Source organism: Echiichthys vipera, assembly GCF_963691815.1.
Source record: "Echiichthys vipera genome assembly, chromosome: 12".
In the NCBI taxonomy this organism is placed as follows: domain Eukaryota; kingdom Metazoa; phylum Chordata; class Actinopteri; order Perciformes; family Trachinidae; genus Echiichthys; species Echiichthys vipera.
In genome coordinates this window covers 22,286,589-22,312,617 of record NC_139837.1, presented here as the reverse complement: position 1 = coordinate 22,312,617, position 26,029 = coordinate 22,286,589, and the positions used below count along the sequence as shown (strand labels likewise).

General features: G+C 41.7%; 1 protein-coding gene across 1 annotated transcript in view; it reads left to right on the top strand.

Annotated features, from left to right (window-relative positions):
- Nucleotides 1-26,029, top strand: part of atrn (attractin) — a 149,942-nt gene that overhangs the window by 47,820 nt on the left and 76,093 nt on the right. The window contains exons 16-24 of the mRNA XM_083924040.1: nt 5,019-5,238; nt 6,926-7,111; nt 9,240-9,485; nt 12,514-12,651; nt 15,149-15,242; nt 16,659-16,711; nt 17,875-17,969; nt 24,226-24,304; nt 25,748-25,905. Coding sequence (XP_083780166.1) covers nt 5,019-5,238; nt 6,926-7,111; nt 9,240-9,485; nt 12,514-12,651; nt 15,149-15,242; nt 16,659-16,711; nt 17,875-17,969; nt 24,226-24,304; nt 25,748-25,905 — 1,269 coding nt within the window. The remainder of the gene's footprint in view (nt 1-5,018; nt 5,239-6,925; nt 7,112-9,239; nt 9,486-12,513; nt 12,652-15,148; nt 15,243-16,658; nt 16,712-17,874; nt 17,970-24,225; nt 24,305-25,747; nt 25,906-26,029) is intronic.

Below are 26,029 nucleotides of genomic sequence, written 5' to 3'. Positions count from 1 at the left end.
CCATTAACAGATCTTTTCCTCCGAGCTCAGGCATCTCTTACTCTCTCCATTAGAGCAAATACTCAGAAATCTATCCCCACAATCGACTAACCATCGCAAGCTGCTGTTTATATCAACAGATGCAGGTCACTTATCTACAGATAGATGTGTGAATGACGGGGAGATGCACCGTGCTAGCTTTTAATCTTCGCATCCAATTTGTACGTGAAGTCAAAGGTTGAGATGTTGCATTTACTGCGAGAAGCAGCTTACACAACAACTTCCTTGATGTGTCCTGAATGTATTGATCTTTAGAGATATGTGCTGGACCTTGTAGCTTTAATCCCACACTCTTTACTCGTGGTTGTTTATAAAGTGTTTGATCAAGAAATCCAGTATACGCTCACATTTCACTGTGCACTGTATTGAGTGTGAGCGTCTGCTCAAATGTTTATTGTAGTGTAAATGAAAAACTCTCTGCAATGAGTCAAACGGCCTGGATTCAGCTTTAAGTCAATTAAGGTGTGACTAAAATTCATGACTAGTATATTTTGTGAGACAAAAAACACAACTAAAACAATTAAGCTTGAGTGTTTCTGATTAACATCAACAGAGATTTTTCATGTTTGAGGTCATTTTTTTAATTTCTCAAGCAGGTGATTTGAAAAAAAAAAAATACATTCTTTGGTCCAAGCTCTCTCTATCTAGGTCGTCCTCAGACGAGCCGTCCATCGTTGTCTCCAGTCATCCCAATTCTCCATACATCTTTCCAGTTTGCTGGTATTCTGGGCTCCTGCATCCCTCTTGAGTATGTCCACGTATGTGTGTGGGACGTCCTCTTGACCAGCGCCTGTTTGTCGGATCCCACAGCACCAGCTTGCTGGCTGACAGTTCTGGGTGTCTTTGGCAGTGCCCTGCAAGTCTCATTCTCCTTACAGCAATCTTTTCACTCACCCTTGGTATTCCCTCATACAGGATAATGTTGGTCACATGTGCATTCTTGCTGATGTTAAGCACTGCACGCAACATCCTGGTGTAGCACCCGTCCAGGGACTTCTCTAGGGTTGGTTTATGGGTCCAGCATTCACTGCCATAGAGGAGAACGGACTCTATTGTCGCGTAGAAGAAGCTGAGTTTGATTTGGTGGGGGAGATTGGAGTTCCATACACTGGTCATCCTGTTCAGGGCCCTCCACGCAAGTGCCTTCCGCACTTTTAGATCTTGCTGAGTTGAGTTGACCCATGAGCCCAGGTACTTGAAGTCATGAACTTCTTTCAGCACAGTGCCTCCTGCTGTAGACAGAGGTTGATGTTCTGGTGGAATGTTATAGGTGATGACCTCAGTTTTCTTGGCGTTCAACCTGAGGCCAACCTTGGCACACTCTACCCTATTTACTAGTTCTTGTGTCTGTTCCACGTTGTCGGAGAGCAAACTGATGTCATCCGCATAGTCAAGGTCTGTGAGGACCACTGCGGGTTTTCGACTTGACCTCCTGGTGTTAGCGTGAAGCCAAGTTCCTGCTCTCGCCCACTGATTGCCTTCCTGAGCGCATGATCAAGGACTATGATGAAGAGAAAGGGGGCTAGTGTATCCCCTTGCATAACCCTCTGATGAGAGTATTATCTGCTTTTCTCTCTCAAATCATTGTAAACTGAATATTTTTGGGCTTTGCACAGTTGGTCAGACAAAACAACGTTTTAAGACTTCACCCTGGGCTCTATAATGACCTTTTTTTTTAACAACGTACGATGAATGGATTAAACGCACAATATGTCATTTTTGGCTGCCAGGGGTCTCTCAATCAACAATAACAAGATGCAGTTTGGTAACTTTGTGAAGTAGTGTGGGATCATCATTGCAGTCAGCTTCTCCCGGTTAGGATTCCTTCAGTGTTCAGCGTTCAGGAAGTAGAATTATCCGCAGCCGTCTTCTTCTGCAATAAAAACAAAAAAGAAACAGACCTGGTGATTTAAATCTGACAAAAACACTGATTAAGGTTTGAAGTCAATGTTATTCTGACGCCGTTTGACATGATAAATGAGTTGCCGCTAACGTTTTTTGCTCATCTCAGTTTCTGAGATGCAGTTTCTCTGATAAAATTAAGGTCTAAATGTCTGACAATCATGATCAATGTCTGATCCTTCATCCGGCCAAATAATATAGTTTAAAATGACCAAGATCTAAAACCGTTTCCGTCAGACAAACACATCGCTGACGCATGCACAAAGTGAGTTCAGCACCACTGAAAGGAGACCAGATTCAACTGAGCGTTAATTTGAATAAACCAATAAAATGGTTTGAACATTGTAGCCAACATAGGTGTGTTCCTTTTTAGATATTTAAATGTGGAAATGTTACATATTATACTTTTTAAATCAAGAAAATAAGCATCAAAATAATGAGAGAGAAAAATTTGCCGCTGTATGTGCAGAAAGGCCTCTACATGAAGGACACATTTCCTGTGCTATAATTGGGTTCATACAATCACATTTATTGAATGAATATGCGCTGTTGAAAAAAGTCTCAAATTTTTAAGCTGATGAGGAAAAAAATGTTTTTTTTTGGTGGGGACCCATATTTTTGACCTAATCAGAGCAAAATCTGTAAGTATTTTGGTATGTGTCTGCACTTGAGTTAACTAAAGAGTATTATATACACTCACAGCTCTAATGGCCCGGTCTGCACTTGAAACATTGTGTCATCTTAGTTTCACCATAGATCTCCCAGCAGGCAGAGGCTGCTCTCTCTCGGAAGCCACTCATGCAAAAATGTAAGCAACATAACCATCCTACAAAGTACCCTGGAGCCGTAACATGTCATATGTAATGTTTGAGCTAAAAAAGACAAAAAACATTTGAGTCTAAATCCCAAAGAAGGGCGAGGAATGAAGAGTTGTTTCTAATCATGCGAATGGAAATGTGTAGATTTCCCCTGTTGGTCTAAATCCAATTCTGTTGGTCGGTTCAAGGTAATCTTTGTGCTCAAAGGTAGAGAAGAAGTAAAACCTCAGAAAAACATGCTTTAAGTCTGCGTACCATGTTATATTGAAACCATTGTGCGGTTTAGCAGTCCCAACTATTTCCAGACACGATCGATCAATCCAATAAATGCAATTAAATCGCGTTGTAACAGTAATTCGACTCACGTCTGTGGGAGATGAAGCTCTCTTTGTTTACCACTGCGACAACATGGCCATTGATTAGAGATGGGATGGATAACAGATCCTCCCCAGTGAAGTAAAGCTGCTTTTATATCCGCTCAGTCCGTCCAGGGGATTTTATGTCAGTACAAATAAAACATTGCTGAGATAAGTCTTTCTGTTTTTGTTGCTTACAACCACATTTTGATTCCTGACTTTTTTTTTTAGCTATCAAAATCATTTTTGGACATTGATTCTCATCAAATGTCACATTAACAGCAACAGAGTAACTGGCAAGGGATAGTTCAAATTTTTTTGAAGTGGGGTTGTATGAGGTACTTATCCATAATGTTGGAGATCCTTTATCAGTCTGTGGTGGCCAGTGTACTTTTCTTTGCTGTGGTTTGTTGGGGAAGCAGCATTGGAGCCAGCGACACCAACAGACTCCACAAACTGATCAGGAAGGCTGGCTCTGTGATTGGCTGCAAACAGGACACTCTGGAGGCTGTGGTGGAGAGGAGGACACTGAAAAAAACTGTTATCCATCATGGATAATCCTCTCCACCCTCTCCAACTCACACTGGTCAGACAGCGGAGCACCTTCTTCAAAAGGCTGCTTCCGCTTCGCTGTCGTAGCAACAGATACAGGAATCTTTCCTGCCACAATCCATCACTTTTTATAATAACTCTCTCACCTCTGCCTGACAGAGAACTCTGCTCTCTCTACTGTTTTTTTTTGTTTTGTATATGGTATTATTTTTATAGTATATTTTGTTGTATATATTATTATTGTTTAATGTTTATAGCACACTGTGCGCTGTATATATACACTATGTATATATTGGATTCTATTTGTTATGTACAAAGTGTTTATTTGCTGACCCACTACTGCTGTTACAAAATAATTTCCCAGTCTGGGATCATTAAAGTCATTCTATTCTGTGTGTTACCTAAAGTTGCCGGTTTGGAGAAGCAAAATATATTTAAAGTTGTAATCTGTAAGAATTGATACGAGTTGTTCTAGCAGCCGCTTTGGTGTTTAGCTGTAACTGCAGGTGAGCTTCTGGGACTACATCTCCCAGAATTGCTTTGGAAACCGAACAGTGTTGACTGTATGAGGTCAGTAGATCGGCAGCTCTCACCTGCAGTGATGCGTTAACATGCTCCACACTGAAAGGAGGTCCGACGAGAGAAGGGGAACCATGTAAAAAGCGTCACTAACCGCGCACGGCATATTATTTTAGCGCGGGAAAGTCTCCACAGACACTCAGGTCATATTTTTTGGCAAAGCAGCAAATACCAGCGCTTTCATTAGTGGGTCATATGATCAATCACCATTGTTTTAACTCACTTTTTGATAGATGGTAACTTAACACACAGTTAACTAGATGAAAAAAGGCCCACCTAAAAAAGCCATATCTGTTGAAGTGTACACCCTATTTAAAATATTTTCACTGCTTTAGCTTGAGTCATCTGGTGGCAGAGACTGATATAATAGCTTCAATTCCCTGTCTGCATAGAGGCAAGGTAAAGCAGATCAAATATTCTAAATATAGCGTGCATTTAACTGATATTGATCTTTTTTAGGTTGTGTCTACAGCTGTACTTTGTTTAGCTTCTACTCCTGTCTGATTCTTCAAACCATCTACTAAATACACTGACTATGAATAAATAGTCATACAACACTAAAAAAATCTGAACTATCCCTTTATGTTGTCTCTCAACCTTTTTTGCAAGTCTATAAAGTGAAAAGATGAGCAAACAAAGGTGTCGATTTGAACTTGACATGAAGAGTAGAAGAAGCAGCAGGCTGCAGTCAAACTTTGAAGAGCGATGAATTTTAAGAGAACATTATGTGAAATCCTTGTTTTAACAGTGGCATACTGTTGTGTGTTTGCAGTACAAGGCCATGGTGACGCCCTGGGTGGGGCTAAGGAAAATCAACGTGTCATACTGGTGCTGGGAGGACATGTCGCCCTTCACCAACACCACCCTGCAGTGGCTGCCAGGCGAGCCGAGTGACGCCGGGTTCTGTGGCTACCTGGCTGAGCCGGCATCCAGCGGACTGAAGGCACAAACCTGCATCAACCCTGTGAACGGCAGCCTGTGTGAACGGCCAGGTGGGTTCACAATACTTGATGAACCCCAAGAAAAGGGAAAGTGGTGTATTATCCTGGAGAAACATTTTATATTCTAAGCAGTAATAAGGAATTGGAAAGAAAAAAGTCCAGGCACTCAGGTGGGAGCCTGCACTGTTCTCTTTCTGATCTGTTACCCTTTACAAGAGACACGGCGGTTTGAGGGAAACCAGCAGCGCTCCTGTGATCCTGTTGTTAGTGATAAGGAATTGTTCATGGCTGCAACAATGAATGAAGGATGATACATTTTCAGAAAATAGTTATCAGCAAACACTGCAGCTATTAGATTACATGCTGATTCATGGAAACGCATTACACAAACAAAACATCAAGCTTAGGTTAAATAGGATATACTAAATTAACAATATTATAATTTCATGTGCTTCTTTCAATTATTTTACATCATTTATGGCTCTTGAGAGTGTCACTGTTCGATTAGGCACTCGTAAAGTTCCGCCATGACTTGGCTGAGAGAAATGTCAAATGGTGACTTTGAACGCTGACCAATCACAGCCTGCTGTCTTTCATGACATGCAAAGTTAATGAAGCAGAAGGAGCCAAAAATAGAGACATCCAAAAAGCAGAAGTGTCAACATCCTCTGCCTCACAGAGCATGTCTTAGATGCTGTCAGGCTTGCTGAGAGAAGGAAAAACATACTGACAAGTCTTTCTGTTCCAGCCTCATGAGATGTTAAAGACACAAAATAATTTGCTGTCTTCAAATCAACATGCCTGATGCTTGTTTCTGTTCCTGACCCCTGTACGTGACCATTTTTGCTCTCAGGTCAGTTCAGGTATCAGGTCACCCATGTCTTTATAAGAGTGTAGAGAACCTGCAGTGGTCTTCAGGTAAAACGTGAAGGGCCCTCTCTAGAGGCACTGTTTGGTTTTGCTGTTCTGGGTTACTGTAGAAAAATGGCAGTCTAAGAGGACCCACTCCAATGGTAGATTTAATATAGGCCTACTTACAAAAGAAAAAAAAACATAGTTGGACACAAAATATTGATTTAAAATGATTTTATTTATTAAAAAATGAGCCTCCTAAGCAGCAGTCTGCTATTCAGAAAGTGCAGTTGGTTTCTTTTTTTTCCCAGCACCCCTGGGGCCAACACTGCCGTAGCCTAAATGCACTACCTTTATTGAAAATGAATGTAGGACTTGTGTTTTTGCCTGATCTTCTGTGAATGTTTGCTCGGTCAGGATGTACTGCCTTCTGCTGCATTAATTTTTTAACATTCTTTTTTTTTTAATGTGCATTTTGCAAGGGGCTCACCTTTATGGAAGTGTATGACTAAATTGCCAGAGCGTCTCTTTAACTGCCGGTGTAACTGCTACCAGCTGTGTTCAGCCCTGCAGAAATATACTGAGAGGCAGAGAACGGCCTAAATTAATTTCTAAATAGCTTTGAGGTTCATTATACAACCTGTAATAAAAAAAACCTTAGAAGCCCGACTGTTTGTCCTACCTGGAAGCATTTGAGAATCAACTTTGTGAGCTGAACATATTTTTCTGCTCTTTACATATATAGTGGTATAGTGACACCTTGTTTATCATAGTCCTGTAGAGTTCAGCAAATGGAACATTTACCAGAGGGGGTTTAACTCCCACTGAGTCATCCGTACTGAAAATCCATGCATTTATAGCATAACTTCTTGAAAATGTTTCCCAGCCAACCACAGCGCCAAGCAGTGCCGGACACCGTGTGCCATGAGGACCACCTGCAGCGAATGCACCAGCAGCAGCTCCGAGTGTATGTGGTGCAGCAACATGAAGCAGTGCGTCGACTCCAACGCCTACGTGGCATCCTTCCCCTTCGGACAGTGTATGGAGTGGTACACCATGAACACTTGTCCCCGTAAGACATCTCATTCTCTTCAGCCTTCTCTCTCTTGTGTACCCTGTGGCTAGACACTTAACAGAGGCCATGCATTGTCCTTCTGCTGTTATTATTTTTGAGTACAGCGATGTTAGAAGTAGAGGTGTTCCTTTATAAATGATGTGAGTAGTTGAATTGAAATGGAGTTGAAAACCAATACTTTATGATTAGATAGCTGTTGTATCGGAATAATAGGATCAGAGAGAAATACTTTATTGATCCCAGGGGAGATATTGGTTACATTTTCTCCTTTCTTGAATGGAAAAAAATATATAAAGAAATTTTAGCACATGAACAAAAACACTGAACAATAGAAACATGTATATGTACTGTGTGTACATTCTGCTGCAGTAAATATAATCTTGTTAATGTAAATTAAAGCAAGAAATGGGTACTATAAATGAAGAATACAAAAACAAAGTATGCATTATATTACCATAGTAACAATATGTGAAAAGATAAAGTCAGGATATATGTATAGGTCAATACAATATGCAACAATTTAAAAGATAATAATAGTGAAAATGAAACTAAAAGGAAATTGTACTTTGAAAATAACTATTGTGCAGTATAAATGCAGTATAATATAATTATTTGGAGTATAATGTAAGTAAAGTGGGGTAATGCCCAGTTTTGCAGAATTATTGCTGTATTGTAATATTATTATTATTGGAAGAAGTTTCTTGGAATTAAATATTTAATATTAAGGAAAATAGAGAAATTATTCAATTGATACACCTAGTAATTCATTTATCTTTTATCCAGAACATAATGGGTCAGCTGAACATGCAAAAAAGTAAAAATTGTCTACATGAAAGCATATTTTCAGATGTGGAAGATAAAGTTTCCAATAATAAGTTAACATTCACTTGGGTTGAAAGTAAGCTCTTCCTTTTAAGATATTTCCTTTTTAATTTAGTACCAAATTACAGGGACCCTCCTGGGAAATTAGGGACCAGTAAAAATGTTATGGTAACAAGTGCGTTTCTGTGCTCTTTTTTTTTTGTAATCTATAATGTCTTTTCATCACTTGTCTTGACTCATTGATCTCATCTCACCTCAGTGTAAGAACCTTTCTGCAGTGTTTATTTTGCAGCCTTGGCATCGACATCCCTGGAGTCGAAACCCATCGATTTTACATAAAATGTTACCTTTTAAATGTGCACAGACCTCTCCATGCATTTCTTATGCCAGTAACCCAGCTCCTGTCCTGTTTATTCCAAACTAATTACTGTTGCAGCCGTGGAAAAACACTTTGCAAAAACACTTTCTCTTTGACACATGAACATTTTGCAGCATATTATTTAAACCTGATTAAGTTTAAACAGCTACATGCATAACCAATAACCTCCCAGGTAGGATTCAGGAGTAACAATCTATGGAAGGAGGAAAAACAGAGCGAAAAAATGCAGGCACAGATCTGAAGTCTGCTCACGTTTGGCTCCAGTTGCACTTAATGTACTGAACCACTTGAGCATGTGCAGCGATCTTCACCAGACTTAAAAGAAAGACCGTAAAAGGCAACATTTTAAATAAGCGCGGCGCTCTGGAGTAGAGCATCTTCAAATGTTTGTTTGTTTAACCTTCATTTAGCTGAGTACATTAAACTGTGGCCCCTCCAGTAGATGAGATGAGGATTAATAATCGGCTTTAATAGTTTGAACTTAGTCTTTGGCTGGTGCTTTGTTTTGTGTACAGCGCAGTAAAGAACCATTTTAATTAATTTTACCTGGCAGGTCAATTACGTACAAATTGTTGCTTACATGCAGCACTCCAGGGCTAAGAGTTGGGAATTAAAATATAGCCAAATATCTACAGTATGTAAAGCAGGTGGAGAGAAGCAGTGGCTCAGGAATGAGCTAAATTAACTGTTGAACCTTGTAGAGGTGTTGCGGGTGTTATTAATTTAAACTTTTGGAAAGGCTGGACCTTATTTATTAACACCCAACACATAAGATAGTATTTGATTTATTGAAAGCTTCAGTTACACAAGGGAAACACGCTGTGAGCAAGAACTTTCTTCACACTGATAAGCGAACAAGTTTTCACAGTTATTAATATCCTGCATTCTTTTCTAACTGCTGCTTTGTTGTGTGTTTTGCTGAAGCGGAGAACTGCTCCGGGTACAGAACGTGCGGACAGTGTCTGGACCAGCCGGGCTGCGGTTGGTGCACTGACCCCAGCAACACTGGCAAAGGTCAGTGCATCGAGGGCTCGTATCGTGGGCCCTTCCAGACCTCTGTGCCAGCCCCGTCCACCCTCCCCGGCCTGCCCGCCAGCCCCCAGCCGGCACTCAATTCCAGCATGTGCCCCAGCGAGGCCAAATACAACTGGTCCTTCATCCACTGCCCAGGTAAGCTTTAATTAGATCTTCTGTTCTGTTCTCTTCTGTTTTGTAATTGAAGGTATTCATCATTTGAAAATACTCATTGCTGTTAATGTTTTCTATAAATGATTTATGGTTCTGTAAATGTAGTTGCACCTACATTAAAGGGAAAGTCCACCAGTTTTACACACTTTACTTCTCATGGGAAGTACTGCTGTTAGTTTTTATAGTTTTAAATGGGAGCTTCTTTTCTGTAAAACACCCAACTAATTTTTCAAAGAGGCAAACAGTAATCAGTACGAGATATCATGACTTTTAGTCTTTAGCGGAGCACCATGTCTGATTTCAGGTATAGAAAATGGTGTCTGAATTCATATAATACTTAATTCAATTCACTGAACACATTTCCTCCGTGGTTACTTATCAGGCTCACAAACCCATTCTCTTGCTTTAACCCCTGCTTTAGTGCGGATCAGGCTCCAAAAGCGCTGGATCCTTTCTTCCTATAATAAAACTCAATAGTGTCTTTCTGCAGACCTCCTCTGCTCTCTGAGTGCCCGCCGCTTTTAAACACCACACGTCCACTTTGTAACGGAGGCTTTCTCTTAAACAAAAAAAAAGCCCAAGCTGAGATAAGTGTTATAATTTTATTTTGGAAAGCTCCTGTCAGAGGTAAAGTTAACATTATCTTGAATGTTCTCCGTCTGATGACTGAATTGATTCTTGTGGCCAAAGTGCCCCCGTAAAGAAACGACGTTCTCTACTCTAACAACCAAAATATCTAGAAATGTTTGACTCCTCTTCAACTGCTTATTAGGGTCGGGTCGCGGGGGCAGCAGCCTTAGCAGGGGACCCCAAACTTCCCTTTCTCGGGCCACATTAACCAGCCCTAACTGGGGGATCCTGAGGCGTTCCCAGGCCAGTATGGAGATATAATCTCTCCACCTGGTCCTGGGTCTTCCCCGAGGCCTCCTCCCAGCTGGACGTGCCTGGAACACCTTCCTAGGGAGGCGCCCAGGGGGCATTCTTACTAGAGGCCTGAACCACCTCAACTGGCTCCTTTCAACGCAAAGGAGCAGCGGCTCTACTCCGAGTTCCTCACGGATGCTGAACTTCTCACCCTTTCTCTAAGGGAGACTCCAGCCACCCTCCTGAGAAAACCCATTTCGGCCGTTTGTACCCGCGACCTCGTTCTTTCGGTCATGAACGAAGATTGACTAGTAGATTGAGAGCTTTGCCTTCCGGCTCAGATCCCTTTTCGTCACAACGGTGCGGTAGAGCGACTGCAACAACACCCCCGCTGCTCCGATTCTCCGGCCAAACTCACGCTCCATCCTCCCCTCACTCGTGAACATGATCCTGATGTACTTGAACTCCTTCACTTGGGGTAAGGACTCATTTCCTACCTGGAGTAAGCATTCCACTGGTTTCCTGCTGAGAGCCATGGCCTCAGATTTAGAGGTGCTGATCCTCATCCCAGCCGTTTCACAATTGGCTCCGTACCGCTCAAGTGAGTGCTGAAGGTCACTGACCGACAATGCCATCAGGACTACATCATCTGCTAAAAGCAGAGACGAGATCCTCAGCCCACCGAACTGCAAACCCTCCCCACCACGACTACGCCTCAATATCCTGTCCATGAAAATTACAAACAGGATTGGTGACAAAGCGCACCCCTGGCGGAGGCCAACCCCCACCGGGAACGAATCCAACTTACTGCAGAGTAACCGGACACAGCTCTCACTTTGGTTGTACACAGAAGTGACCCCCTCACCCCATACTCCCGCTGCACCTCCCACAGTATCTCCCCAGAGACTCGGTCATATGCCTTCTCCAGATCCACAAAGCACATGTAGACTGGATGGGCATACTCCCTGGCCCCCTCAAGGATCCTTGCGAGAGTGAAGAGCTGGTCCGTTGTTCCACGTCCAGGACGGAATCCGCATTGTTCCTCTTCAATCTGAGGTTTGACTATAGGACGAACCCTCCTTTCCAGCACCTTGGAGTAGACTTTACCAGGGAGGCTGAGTAGTGTGATACCCCTGTAATTGGCACACACCCTCTGGTCCCCCTTTTTAAAAAGGGGAACCACTAGCCCAGTCTGCGACTCCCTTGGCACTGTCCCAGACATCCATGCAATGTTTAAGAGACGTGTCAACCAGGACAGCCCCTCCCAACCAAGCCACATCACTTTATCGGGCTGTGGCCACCAAACCTGGCCACCAGACACTTGCCGGCGAGCCCTCCATCTGGGCCTGGCTCCAGACGGAGGCCCCGGGCTTCCTCTGGGCAGGGTCTCTATTTCTCTTCCTCATTGTTCCATAGAGTCTTGTGAACCAGTCTTAGTCTGACCTGAGACCACTCTGCCATGGGAGACCCTACCAGGAGCACCAGGCTCCAGACAACACAGCCCTCAGGTTCACAGGGACACACAAACCTCTCCACCACAATAAGGTGATGGTTCTCTGAGAGGGAAAATAAAGCCATATATATTCAACCTAATATGATATAATTGAAAGAAAAGCAGGAAATATTCCTCCAATAATTAATCAATCATCAACAGAATGTGATTATTTGTCTGCTGATCGACTAATCTGTCACTTAATGGTTGATTTCGGAATAACAGGCCGCTGCTCATTAGACTCTGGAAGAAAATTATTTAAAATCAATATTTTTTTTTTCCAAATTATCTTTTTTTTTTTTATAAGTAGCTCTGCAATAAGTGGGCTCATTTAGGGCGAGTCATTAATCTGAATGAACCCCTGGCAGGGTTTTCTTGAACATCAGGGTTTCATTCGCTCTAATGTCCTAATCGCTCCCTTACATAGTAAATCTTAACAAATAAACCTGACAGGCATGAAGAATATTACAGTTACAGTATTTGTCACACGAGGACCTCACATTCAGAACTCATACAGAAACCCAGACTGCAAATTAATTTCTGTACTTGCAAATTAACACACACATTCATTCTTGTATAAGCCTGAGGGGCTGTTTATGAAAAAAGTATTGTCAGTGTGTGCGACGTTCATGCAGTATGTGCTTTTGTTTACAGCTTGTCAGTGTAACGGTCACAGCCAGTGTGTCAACGAGAGCGTTTGCGAGAAGTGCGAGGACCTGACAACCGGCAGACACTGCGAGAGCTGCATCTCCGGTTTCTACGGAGATCCGACCAACGGGGGCAGCTGCCAGCGTGAGTATCCGTTTGCCGTTAGGTCCGGCACTAAATCAAGCAGTCAGTCTTTCTGCCGCACAGCTTCATTGAACTTGTCAGTGGTTTACAGTTCAGTTTTATGTCTGCCATTTTCCTGATTCCTGGCTGCACAGTAGAGCAGTCCCGTGGGATATTAAAGATTTACTCCGCTCTACAGCTAATGCTGACAGTCAGTCAATCAGACAACAAATCAATTGTCTGTTGCTTCAAAAGCTTTATTTTGCTTACCAGTATATAACGGCCATGCTATATGTTTTCCTTTTAGGCGCTCTAATTCCAGGTGGAATAAACATTTACTTCTACATCAGTGATATGTCAGCCTCTCTGCATATCTTCATCTTGTCAGTATTATTCATTCTTTGTTTATTCTCATTTCTGCCTCCTGCCTGCAGCAACGCACCCCCCAGAGACATCAGAGGCATGTTTGACTTCACAGCTCATCATGACAATACTTATATATCTTTGAGTCAGTAGACATTAAGAGAAAAAAGTGCAAAGCCATTACCACAAAAAGAAAATGATGAACAAATAATCTAAATAAAACATATCACATCAATGCACTTGAGTGTCACAATTATCTAATTATGTTTTTTGATAAAATGACTGTCTTTACAAGGCTGTAACGGGCGCCGTTTTAAAGCTGGTAAAAGTGTTGGTATCATACAAATCTAGTTCACCTAAGGCAGGGCTGCCCAATCCTGCTCCTGGAGAGCTACTGCCCTGCATGTTTTAGGTTTATCCCTGCTCCAACACACCTGAGTCTAATGATGTGCTCGTTATCAAACAGCTGAAGCTTGTCACAGGTTTGATAATCATTAGAGTCAAGTGTGTTGGAGCAGGGAGAAACCTAAAATATGCAGGGCAGTAGCTCTCCAGGAGCAGGATTCGGCACCCCTGACCTAAGGCATCCATAGGTGCCAACCATGTCATGTTAGCTTGTCAGGAAGGAGGCTAAATAAAGCGTCAAATGTAGGCACGATTTTGGCAAGGTAAAAACTGGCAGGGTCATTTTCACAGGGGCCCCTTGACTTCTGACCTCAAGATATTTGAATGAAATGGGTTCTTTGGGTATCCATAAGTCCTGTATTTACAGACGAGCCCCTGTTATGATAATCCAGACAGTTTGAGGCAAAAAGTTTTACTCGTGCAGTTGAAACGTGTTATTTTTTCCTATTCTAAAATGGTGTATTTGAATATTTCTGCATCCCTAAACAGTCTTAAATTGCATGCATTGGTTATGACTGGAAAGCTGAGACTGTTGTGGATTCAATAAGCCCAGTTGTATTCATGTGTGACGCTTTTAGTTCTCATAGTAGCCATTTTTTCGTAGTGTGACCATTTTTTGAAACTTGAACTCACTGTATTCAAGGACAGTTTTTCTAAAATAAGATTTTGTATTGCCTCTTCACATCATGACCAGGGGACTACAGATGAAAACCAGCCTTCTGGCTAATTCTGGCTTTTTTAACCATGTGTAATCATGTGTTTTATGAAATTGCACTGCCCCCTTTTAAATAAACTTATAATAATAATCATAATAATTTTAAAAACGCCATATATTGCCTACAGTATCCCAATATATTGAATCATAACCCCTCATGATACGTATGTTTTTTTCTATATTCTTGCTACACAGCCCTAATAAATAAAGATAAAACCATGATATGGCTTATTGTTCCACCAGCTGTCCCCCATTGTTCCACAGATTTCTACATAATTTGCATCTGTTTATACCAGGAGGGTCGTTGTTCTTTTAAAAGTGAACTGATTTAATGCAAAGGACGGTAAACATTAACGTTTTATACAGATGTCATAAAACTGGTCCTCAACATCACCCTAATGGACATTTGGCATCTGCTAACGGACAGAAAAAACATCTCTTGGGACGTAGAAAGTCACCTCCGGCGCTGTGGAGCCAGAGCTCGTGTGGGAGCTGCAGCGTTAAAGTTGGCTTCACCTCTATGCATAGAAATTGGCTCCAGGCCTAAACTTCTGGATAGGGGCACCTTTTTTATTTCCTTCTGGTCCTTTTCTTTGGAGAATGAGACAGTTGATGCCTATTAAACATCCAGGAAAGCAGAGTTCCCATAAAATTTGTTATACATTTGTCAAACTGTATGCAATAGGTACAGGAGAAGCTCTCATTTTGTTACATGGAGTTGTTTGAACTTAATCAAATGACCCCGGCTCGCAGTGTAATATAATATTTTTTGTATTATTATTTCACTTTGTGGTTATGGAGAATCAAACATTAACAATTTATACTCAAAGACATCCTACAAAGGAAAAGGGAACTCAGATACATATTACACAGGAGTCTGTAAATCACCCTCTATATAATACAACACATTCAATATTCTGTAGCAGTTTGTTATTTAGAATGATGATGATCATTAAATATAAAATAAAAATAAAAAAGGGATGGTGTTGCTTTACTGAGGCACTTAAAGTTTTATGTTTCACATCTTTTGTGCAGCCTGCAAGTGTAACGGCCACGCCAGCATGTGCAACCCCAACAACGGCAAGTGCTTCTGCACCACTAAGGGCATCAAAGGAGATCGCTGCCACCTGTGAGTTTCACACTTCGTTCCTCTGTCCTCGTCCTTCCTCCTTTGTGCTGAGAAAATGTTTCATACATTATCCCCCTGAAGTTAAGTTCTGGTTCGGCGAATAGTCCGGCCATCACATCCACGTGTATTTGTGACACAACATTGCTTGTTTTTTTTTAATGAACTCTGGAACTTTACTTGTTTCGACACAAGCCTCGAGGCTGCTGAAACCTGTGCACTCATCATGTGAATATCATTTCTATAAATCTTTGTTTGCATCTTTTCTAAGCTCCAGAACTTTTATTAAACATGCAAAAATGTTGAACTACTTAAAATTCAAGGATTTTGTATGTACTGTAAATTCACAAAAACCCACAAGTAGTTATGGAAATTTTGGAAAAAAGTGATTAGTGCTTAGTGATAAGTTGTTTTTTTAATGTAAAATGAGCCTAAATCAAAATGCATCCAGTAATCACCACCTAGAATGCAGGAAAGAGTCCTAAATCCTGGAAGTGAGTTAGCGTTTTTGCATCTCCCCTACCTTGTCTCAAAGTCACTGGGTTAGATGCCTGAAGGTCTGTGGTTAACACAGGCTTGAGAGACGTTTTGTCCTACAAGTTAAAATACAGCAATCAATACGTCGCTTGGGAATTTTGAAGCTTGTAAGTGTCTTAAAAAAGGCAGTAGCTAACAAGTGGCTTAATGGGACTACAAACCTCATCACTGCGTCATCACTTGGTTCGTTTATAGCCGTTAACGTTAAAAATCTTAAAAGTGGTGTTCATTTTGTTCATTATCTCGCTGAACAAAATGTGTAAGCATCATAAACTTTTGTTCGCCGTAGAGCTTATTTTCTGCAATAATCCAAGGATTCAGGACGATGCTAACTTCCGAGTAGCCCCACAAATATACATCACTCACTCTGTGACTGTGTCCTGTGAGGCTGAAATGAAAATGAAATGAATTGGAACAAAAATAAATTGATGGCTAAATGTAGAATTTGGATGTTTTAAGACAAGACTCAATACCCTCCATGTCTTTTTTTCTCTGTTTACATACTGTGATAACAGCTGTTCGTTAGTAAAAGCAACACTAATCCTAACTGTGTCCTTCATTGCCATAGGACTTCCCAAAACCTATTAAAATCCTGAGATGCAGTTTCACACGAGTAGTCATCAGGATAAAAATGAGGCTTTTTGCGTGGACAGAAAGTGTCTGTTAGTGACATCTGTCAGCTTCACGCTGCCTTTTTTCATTCTTTATCTTTTGGTGTTACTGCAGCTGACTGAAGACTCACACCACTGTCACCGTGTGTTTATCTGAGCTCCATGTGAGATGTTTGGATTTCCTCTGTCTTCTTTTCTCCCCCCCCCCCCCCCCCCCAAACACACATTTTGCCTCATTTGCCTTTATCCATCGTCCCACTCTCTTTTTCAGGTGTGAAGTCGAGAATCGTTACCAAGGCAACCCCCTCAAAGGAACATGCTACTGTAAGTGGATTGCGTGTGCGTGTGCGTGTGCGTGTGCATGTGCGTGTGCGTGTGCATGTGTGTGTGTGTCTGTGTCTGTGTCTGTGTGTGCGTGCGTGCGTATTGAGGTCTTACTCCTCCCTTGTTCAGGTCAATGTCATGAGTGTTACATGGCTGTTAAATCAAAGTAGGTCTCAAGGAGAAACTTCTGTTTTTTAAAACAAGTTGCCGGTGGAAATAATCCAAAGTGAGACGCAGATGAAAGTGATGGCCGAAGAATGCAGTTAAGCTTTTGACGGAGTCTCTTTCTCTGTTCCCTGCTGCCATGACAGTCATTTTTCAGAGGCTGCAGAACAGCTTTCAACACTGCAGATTACTCTCATGTTATTATTATTATTCTTGTCAACTATGGTTATGTACAGTGTGATGGCCTAACATGCAGTCCCCCAACCCCCCTTGTAAATTTTCAAGTTGTTTAGTGATTATACAGATTAATCATTAAAATATATTGGATTTACAGTTTTAGCCCAGATCTAGTCAGGAGCGTAGGGGGGACAAATGGCCCTTACTTGTTCCTACCCCCTACTTCATGCACTCTTGCTTGGGCCACACCCATCTTTGAACACAGCCTTCATTTTGATCTCAACTACTAACACCTGCAAATTCTTGTGTCTGCATCTTGTGTCTGCATCTTGTGTCTGCATCTTGCGACGCTATCCGGCTGTCAACTCTGACGAAACACCCTTTCAAAATACGATTTCTGGGTCCAAATGCTCCGTTGAAACAAAACAGACAACAACGGCCAAACATGTAAACAATTACGCTCACCTCTTTCGTTAGTTAGACGTATTCTTCATCGATAAGAAAGATGTAAAATGAAAGTTACGTTGTTTTTTTAAAAACTCAGATCTAATGTAACGTCACGTCTCAACAGCCAGTTGTGCGCCTACACATAGACTTATAAGGTGTAAACAATGGTAATCATAAGTTACAGGTAAAATGTTTAAATGCTGTTTAATGTTCTACCCAACTCCTCTCAAAGAAGAGCAGGACACAGGGCGCTGTTTGAAAACATGTTCTTGTGTGACTTTCAAACTAGACTAATCGAGTGCTTCTTCTTTTGTAATCCCCACCACGCTCTCCCACACCCACTCCCACACCGCTGGCTCGATCACTTCAAAAAGACACGCTTCTCATCGACTACCAGTTCACCTTCAGCCTGTCGCAGGAGGACGACCGCTACTACACTGCCATCAACTTCGTGGCCACACCTGAGGAGGTACGTCTCTGACAGTGAACGCCCTACCGTCACAGCAGCTGTCACTTTTATCAGGATTAAAGACTGTAAAGTCATCACCAGATGATGATGATGATGAGGAGTTATTTTTATTGTCAAAGTTTCTTCCAAAGAAACTTCTCCAGTTGTTTCTTCACCATTCGTTGATATAATTATATAGATTATTACATAATGCTTATCCCATTTGGATTGATCCCAGCTGACATTGACTGAGAGATAGACGGGGTAAACTCTGGACAGGACGACACATAGAGACAGACAACCACTCACACTTACATTCACACCTACGGGCAACTTAGGGCTCACTCACACTGTCCTTCTGCACCGGGCCAAAACAGTGCGTTGAGCAGTGTGAGTGCACCCGCTCCACGCATAACTGCGGACAGCGGGCCGTCCACTGACGCAATTTATGTGCGCCTGTTCGGACATAGAAAAAAGAAGCAGGGACCATGCGCGGACATTTAACAACAACAACAATGGCGGCGAAAGGTTCACGTTGGTGTGATGCGGAGGTGGAGTGTTCACTGCAGATTTGGTCGGATGAAAATATTCAAAAACAGTCGGACAAGACGCACAAAACTCTGAGGTCTATGGAAAGATTTGTAAACAAAGCGACACATCGCGATGACGTCAATCAATGCGTGTGACGTGTTACGGCGTGATGACGTATGGACAGCAAGAAGCATTTGTGCGAGGCCCAGGCAGTGTGAGTACAAACGGGCCTGGGGCGCGGGGGGAGAGGGAGGGGGGACAAGTACCCTAAAGTCCGGGGCCCGGTGCGGAAGGACAGTGTGAGTGGGCCCTTAGAGACACCAATTAACCTAACACCTGAATGACTTTGGTGCACACATGCAAACTCCACACAGAAGGGCCCCGGTGGGTTTAAACCCTCTTGCTGTGAAGCGACAGAGCTAACCACTACATCACCGTGCCGCCCTGGAAAAACCATGTATCTCCAAAATGTGAAATCACCAAACCTGAAGAAACAGGGTTTTCTTTGGCAGACACAAGCATCGACAAAGAAAATCACAACTTACATGCACTGTAAAGCTCCACATTTAAAAAATAAATAAAAATAAACAGTGGTAGAATCATAGACTGTATAAAAAATGGACGTAGCCTTTGGACTACGACAGGTCCGTTCTCTCAACTTGATCCAATCGTCCTCGCCTCTGGGAGTTGCCATCTTGAAAAACTGTGACTCCTCCTCATTTCCTCTTACCAAAAAAGGGCATTGGTGTGAAGTTTGGGGGGAGGGAGATAAGTCCACCTGTCTGACGTTTACTTAATTAGCCACATTAGCTCCACCGCCTGGTAGCTAGGCTAACAGAATGCGTTACTAGATACGGGAGTGGAAGTCCATGTTGAGATTTTCTTCAGGGAACAGGAGTCATTTATTTTTATTTTCTCTCTAGAGGAGATTACACCGGCTTCGGGAGTCAAGTGCAGCCAGCGTTTATGATCTATGATTTAAACTGATATTCAACACAGTACCACGCTCATAGACTCACGGCCCAAATCCTCCCGCTGCTCCAGATTAGCATCTAGTGTATTTGCCATAGATAGCAGGCTGTACTGCAAATCATGCTGCAATGCGGCTATTTAATTAAGCATAACAAAGCTAACGTTAACCTGTGTGTTCCTAAACCATCTGTAAGTACAGTTGATCAAAGAGCAAACCACCACAGGTATGACCACAGTCCAGGTCAAGATGACGGAGTTAGCAGCTAATCCTGACAACTATCCTCTGAGGAAAAGTGCGGGCCAGTGGCTAGCTGTCACTCAAGAGGCCGCTCCCTCCCCTAATTATTCATAAACTTTAACCTCCAATAAAATAAAAACTAGCCTCGTACAAAAACAATTCACCCTCCTCAGTGTCGTCATGGAGATAACACCTAAACATACAGACTAGAATGTTTGTTTGTACCAGGCCTTAAACAGGTTAAATTACGCTGTGAAAACAGTCTGTTTAACGTCAATGAGAAATTGCTCTATTGTGCAAACTACTCCTAGAGGACACTCAGAAAACTGCAGTTTTTGGCACTTCTGTAATGGATCCACCAGAGTGTCGCTGGGGTTGGGGCTTGGGTAGAATTCAAAATGCTTGAATACATTGTTTTCAATTCTTCAGAAGTAAGAAAAACATGAATGAAGCATAATGACGGAAGTACCTCCCCTTTAGGCACCATGACAACCAGTGTTGGTAATGTTACTTTAAAACGTAATAAGTTATAGTTACTCACTACTTGTTCCAAAACGTAACTGAGTTAGTAACTGAATTACTCTATAATAAAAGTAACTAGTTACCAGGGAAAGTAACTATTTGTGTTACTATAACGCGTAAACGAATTTGGATTTTTCTGAGACCGTTGAAATCAGTAGAACAGGAAGGTACTCGTACATAACCTTCAATATTTATGCACATCAACAGACCGTAAGAGGTTTTCCCTGCACTTCAAGTATTATCTTTGTAACAAATCTAAACGGTGTAAGTAAACAATATAACGTGTGTTTAACTCTATATCAAATAAAATCCATCTCTCACAACCTGAGACAACTGGTCAAGTTAACAACTTGTACTTCCAAGTATTTGGTTCACAACAAAAGTTAACATTTAAACCAAAAAAGTGCATTTTTCTTAAATAAATAAATCAAATAAATCATACTCCCAATCTCAGACGACTGGTCTGGTAGACATTCTTTAAGTATTTTCTTCAAAAGTAAACAGTTAAATAATATAAAGTGTGTTTACAGTAACTGTAGCAAATTAAATAAATCCAACTCTCACAACCTGAGACAAATAGTCTGGACGACACAGGCAACTGTTTTTCAAGTATTTTCTTCACTAAAAAAGTAAACAGTTAAACAACATGGGGTGCTTTTAAAGATTGAACTACAGCTCCAAGATATTCACCCTCCCATCCATACACTCCTTCCAAAACACTCATCTATTCATGTATCCGGCTAGCCCATGCAACCTAACCATCCTACCCATGCAAATTGGCCTTGAAAATGCCAACTTCTCATCGGATTGCTTGTGTGTGTGTGTGTGTGTGTGTGTGTGTGTGTGTGTGTGTGTGTGTGTGTGTGTGTGTGTGTGTGTGTGTGTGTGTGTGTGTGTGTGTGTGTGTGTGTGTGTGTGTGTGTGTGTGTGTGTGTGTGTGTGTGTGTGTGTGTGTGTGTGTGTGTGTGTGTGTGTGTGTGTGTGTGTGTGTGTGTGTGTGTGTGTGTGTGTGTGTGTGTGTGTGTGTGTGTGTGTGTGTGTGTGTGTGTGTGTGTGTGTGTGTGTGTGTGTGTGTGTGTGTGTGTGTGTGTGTGTGTGTGTGTGTGTGTGTGTGTGTGTAAAAACTGGCTCTGATTGGCTACCATTAAGCATGACTCTGCGTTTACCTGGTTGTTAACCCACCTGTTCTCCTAACTAGTAGTGTGTGGAGCATGCAGCCAGTGTTGCGTTCATTTACGCACTTCATTCAATCTATTCATAGTAGCGCACCACATTTAACGTTCAGTAAAGGTAACGGCGTTGTAACAGCGTAAACAGCAATTAGTTTGAAAAAATAATGGCGTTAGTCAACCCAGTTATAGCTGTATTATACCTTATTAGTGTTTTTATTAAGTTTGTAAATTCCCACTGAGACCGAGTACATAAAAAGGTATAACTCCATGATCTAAAAGATGACAACATATCCAGCTACTAATGATATACAATAGAGCACAGGCAAGAATATACATCTTTGTATAATTATATATTAACTTAAGCAGATGTTATAAATAATTAGGCAGAAAGTAATAGCAAGAAAAAGCTAAATAAAACTATTACAATAAATAATAACAGGCACCTCTCACTCAATTAATTTATCATTAACGATAATGAACAAATTGAGAAAATAATTACCACTGGCTTCCTCAGCTTGAAGTGTAATGCCGTAGTGTGAACTGCATTCATTAAACAGATGTTTTCCCAGCAAATAAAAGTGTGTCCAGTCCTGTTTACCATCGCTGCAGCATCTGGAGCCCAAAACTGAAACACAAGAATCTGATATTCCAGATGGTATTTTTCTCTGACATAGTGTTTAACAAGAGGTGACTAATGTGAAGCTGTGATCCCAGGTGTCAGGTTTGCAAATACTGTACTATACAGTGCACCCGGAAAGTATTCACAGCGTTTCACTTTTTCCACATTTTGTTACGTTACAGCCTTATTCCAAATTGTATTAAATTAATCTCTGTCCTCAAAATTCTACACATAATGCCCCATTATGACCAGGTGGAAAAAGTTTTCTTGAGAGTTTTGAAAATGTATTAAAATTAAAAAACAAAGAAATCACATTTACGTAAGTATTCACAGCCTTGACCATGAAGCTCAAAATTGAGCTCAGGTGCATCCTGTTTCCACTGATCATCCTTGAGATGTTTTACAGCTTAAATGGAGTCCACCTGTGGTAAATCCAGTTGATTGCACATGATTTGGCAAGGCACACACCTGTCTATATAAGGTCCCACAGTTGACTGCATGTCAGAGCGCAAACACCAAGCATGAAGTCAAAGGAATTGTCTGTAGACCTCAGAGACAAAATTGTCTCGAGGTACAAATCTGGGGAAGGATACAGAAAAATATCTGCTGCTTTGAATGTCCCAATGAGCACAGTGGCCTCCATCATTCGTAAATGGAAGAAGTTTGGAACCACCAGAACTCTTCCTAGAGCTGGCCGGCCGTCTAAATTGAGCAATCAGGGGAGAATGGTGTTGGTCAGGGAAGTGACCAAGAACCCGATGGTCACTCTGTCAGAGCTCCAGCGTTCCACCATGGAGAGAGGAGAACCTTGCAGAAGGACAACCATCTCTGCAGCAATCCACCAATCAGGCCTGTATGGCAGAGTGGCCAGGCGAAAGCCACTCCTTAGTAAAAGGCACAAGGCAGCCCGTCTGGAATTTGCCTAAAGGCACCTGAAGGACTCTCAGACCATGAGAAACAAAATGATCTGGTCTGATGAGACAAAGATTGAACTCTTTGGTGTGAATGCCAGGCGTCATGTTTGGAGGAAACCAGGCACTGCTCATCACGAGGCCAATACCATTCCAACAGTCAAGCATGGTGGTGGCAGCATCATGCTATGGGGATGTTTTTCAGCAGCAGGAACTGGCAGACTAGTAAGGATAGAGGGAAAGACGAATGCAGCAATGTACAGAGACATCCTGGATGAAAACCTGCTCCAGAGTGCTCTTGACCTCAGACTAGGGCGACGGTTCATTTTTCAGCAGGACGACGACCCCATGCACACAGCCAAGATCTCAAAGGAGTGGCTTCAGGACCACTCTGTGAATGTCCTGGAGTGGCCCAGCCAGAGCCCAGACTTGAATCCGATTGAACATCTCTGGAGAGATCTGAAAATGGCTGTGCACAGACGTCTCCCATCCAACCTGATAGAGCTTGAGAGGTACTGCAAAGAAGAATGGGCAAAACTGCCTAAAGAGAGGTGTGCCAAGCTTGTGGCATCATATTCAAACAGACTTGAGGCTGTAGAGGCTGCCAAAGGTGGTTCTACAAAGTATTAAGCAAAGGCTGTGAATACTTATGTAAATATGATTTCTTTGTTTTTTAATTTTAATACATTTTCAAAACTCTCAAGAAAACTTTTTTCACGTGGTCATAATGGGGCATTATGTGTAGAATTTTGAGGACAGAGATTAATTTAATACAATTTGGAATAAGGCTGTAACGTAATAAAATGTGGAAAAAAGTGAAAGGCTGTGAATACTTTCCGGATGCACTGTACGTGCTATTAAAGTCACAGGAAATGACTCAAACTGAACCTAAGGGTCAAGTGTTCTTTTAGGCCTGGGTGTGAAAACCCCCTTAGTGAGCCAGAAGATGCTGCAATATACATCTTAATTAATAAAGTCAATGTTTGAAAATGTCATAAGAGAGCCCCTACAGTCATTCATCTCCACTAAATCTATTTAAATGCTAATTAACAAATGCCTACTTGAGGTTATCAAGGCTAATACCACTGTACAACTAACACTTACAGTATTTTAATGCATATCATTTCCATCATTGACTCTTGCTCAAACATTGAGTTTTTGCTCATGCAGCTACCATTTGCTGTGCAAATTTGCTTCGGTCTGTGCTACAGTAACTGTTTCTACAGCTGCAAACACTGTGTGTGCGTGTGTGTGTGTGTGTGATAATGATGACAGTGACTGCAGGCTCTCTGTGTTCCATCTCCCTCCGCAGCCAAACCGGGATCTCGACATGTTCATAAATGCCTCAAAGAACTTCAACCTGAACATCACCTGGGCAACCAGCTTCACTGGTAAGTCTCAAAACAAACACTCATTAGTGCTGAAACAATTACATGATGTCAGAAAATAAATTTTGCAAAGAATTTTGACAATCTGACAGGGATGGACAATAACAGTTGTCATTTTGAGAAATTAGCAACCAATGCCTGGTATTTGGTGGCTCACTTTTTAACAAATAAAAAAAGACAGCAAATGGTGCACCCCACAATAAATGTGGTTTTAATATTTGTTGCACTAGTAGTGTTTTTTTTTTTTAAGATTTTTTTTTTTTGGCATTTTCCAAGCCTTTTTAATACAGAGGACAAACAGGAAAAGGGGTGAGAGAGAAGGGGAGACAGCAAAGGGCTGCAGGTCGGAGTCGAGCCTGCAGATGCTGCCTCTTGGACCTTCAGCCTCTTTACATGGGGCGACTACTCTAACCACTGTTCGACCGATCGCCCCATATTAGTGATGTTTAAATATAGCTGTTACAGTCAGAACAGGAACCAGACAACTGGACATGTGTTTGGTTCTTTACGCATGTGCACAAAGGCATTTTGTTTTAGGGACAATGGCGAAGCAAATTAAGCAGTTTGACTTTGAAAAGTGTGACAACCTTGTCAACAAATGTGCAAAACCAGATGTATTGTATAGTTTAAAAAAAAACGCATGTCACATTTTCATAATTTGGCTGACATAACTGCACAGCATCTTAATTACTCAAAATATCAGGGGCTTTTTTCAGGTCTTCTCTTTTTCAGTTTTCACTTTTGGCAAACTGACGCCTGGTTACAGCTTGGCAACCACTTTTAAACGTTAGTGTTGAGCCCTGTCAGATTAGCAAACAAACGTACCTTGGATCTAACTTCAAATGTCAGGATTTGCTGCTTTTCCTTTGTTTTATATGACTGTCATTTAAGGATCTTAAGTTATTGACAGTTGGTTAGACAAAAAAAATCATTGGACGACAATTTACCGAGAAAAAAATCAACAAATGAATTGATGATTAAAAACATTTCAAATTGAATCCAGTGAAACCTAAGGTGAGAGCAGATGGCAGACACACATCCTCTGTCCTCAGATGGCCACGGCAGGCGTCTTCAAATGCCAGTTTAATACAGCGAGGAACTTTTAGATCAGGTTCTGTTTCGTGCTAAATATTATTGTGCTCATGCCGCTTAATTACTCGGAAATAGGTTTGATATCCTAAACTGGTATAATCATGCACAGAGAGGGCTGTCATGTTTGATTTTCTTCAACTTGTATGGTGGAAAAAGAAGTCGATGGTTCTAGTTTAACTTCATCTTCTCTTAGTTTATATAGTAACCAGTGAACACTGTTGTTGATGTTAAATATTTAAAAGTATACCCCCTTCATGTCAATCTCCCATTCCTCTTCCATCTCTTCGTCAATTCCTCCTTCATATCCCTTCTCGATCTCTGTCAATCTTTTCTGTTCTTCTTGCTGTCATTCAGCAGGCACCCAGACCGGGGAGGAGATCCCCATCGTCTCCCGGAGCAACATCAAGGAGTTCAAAGACAGCTTCTCCAACGAGAACTTTGACTTCCGCAACAGCCCGAACATAACCTTCTTCGTCTACGTCAGCAACTTCACATGGCCTATTAAGATTCAAGTAGGCATCCACTAAACAAAAATACAACTAGTTGACTCTGAAATAAAGTAGTTTGTGCTACAGTAGAATCATTTAACATTGTAGTCAAGCAGCACTAGATGTGATTGTATGCTTCAATAAAATG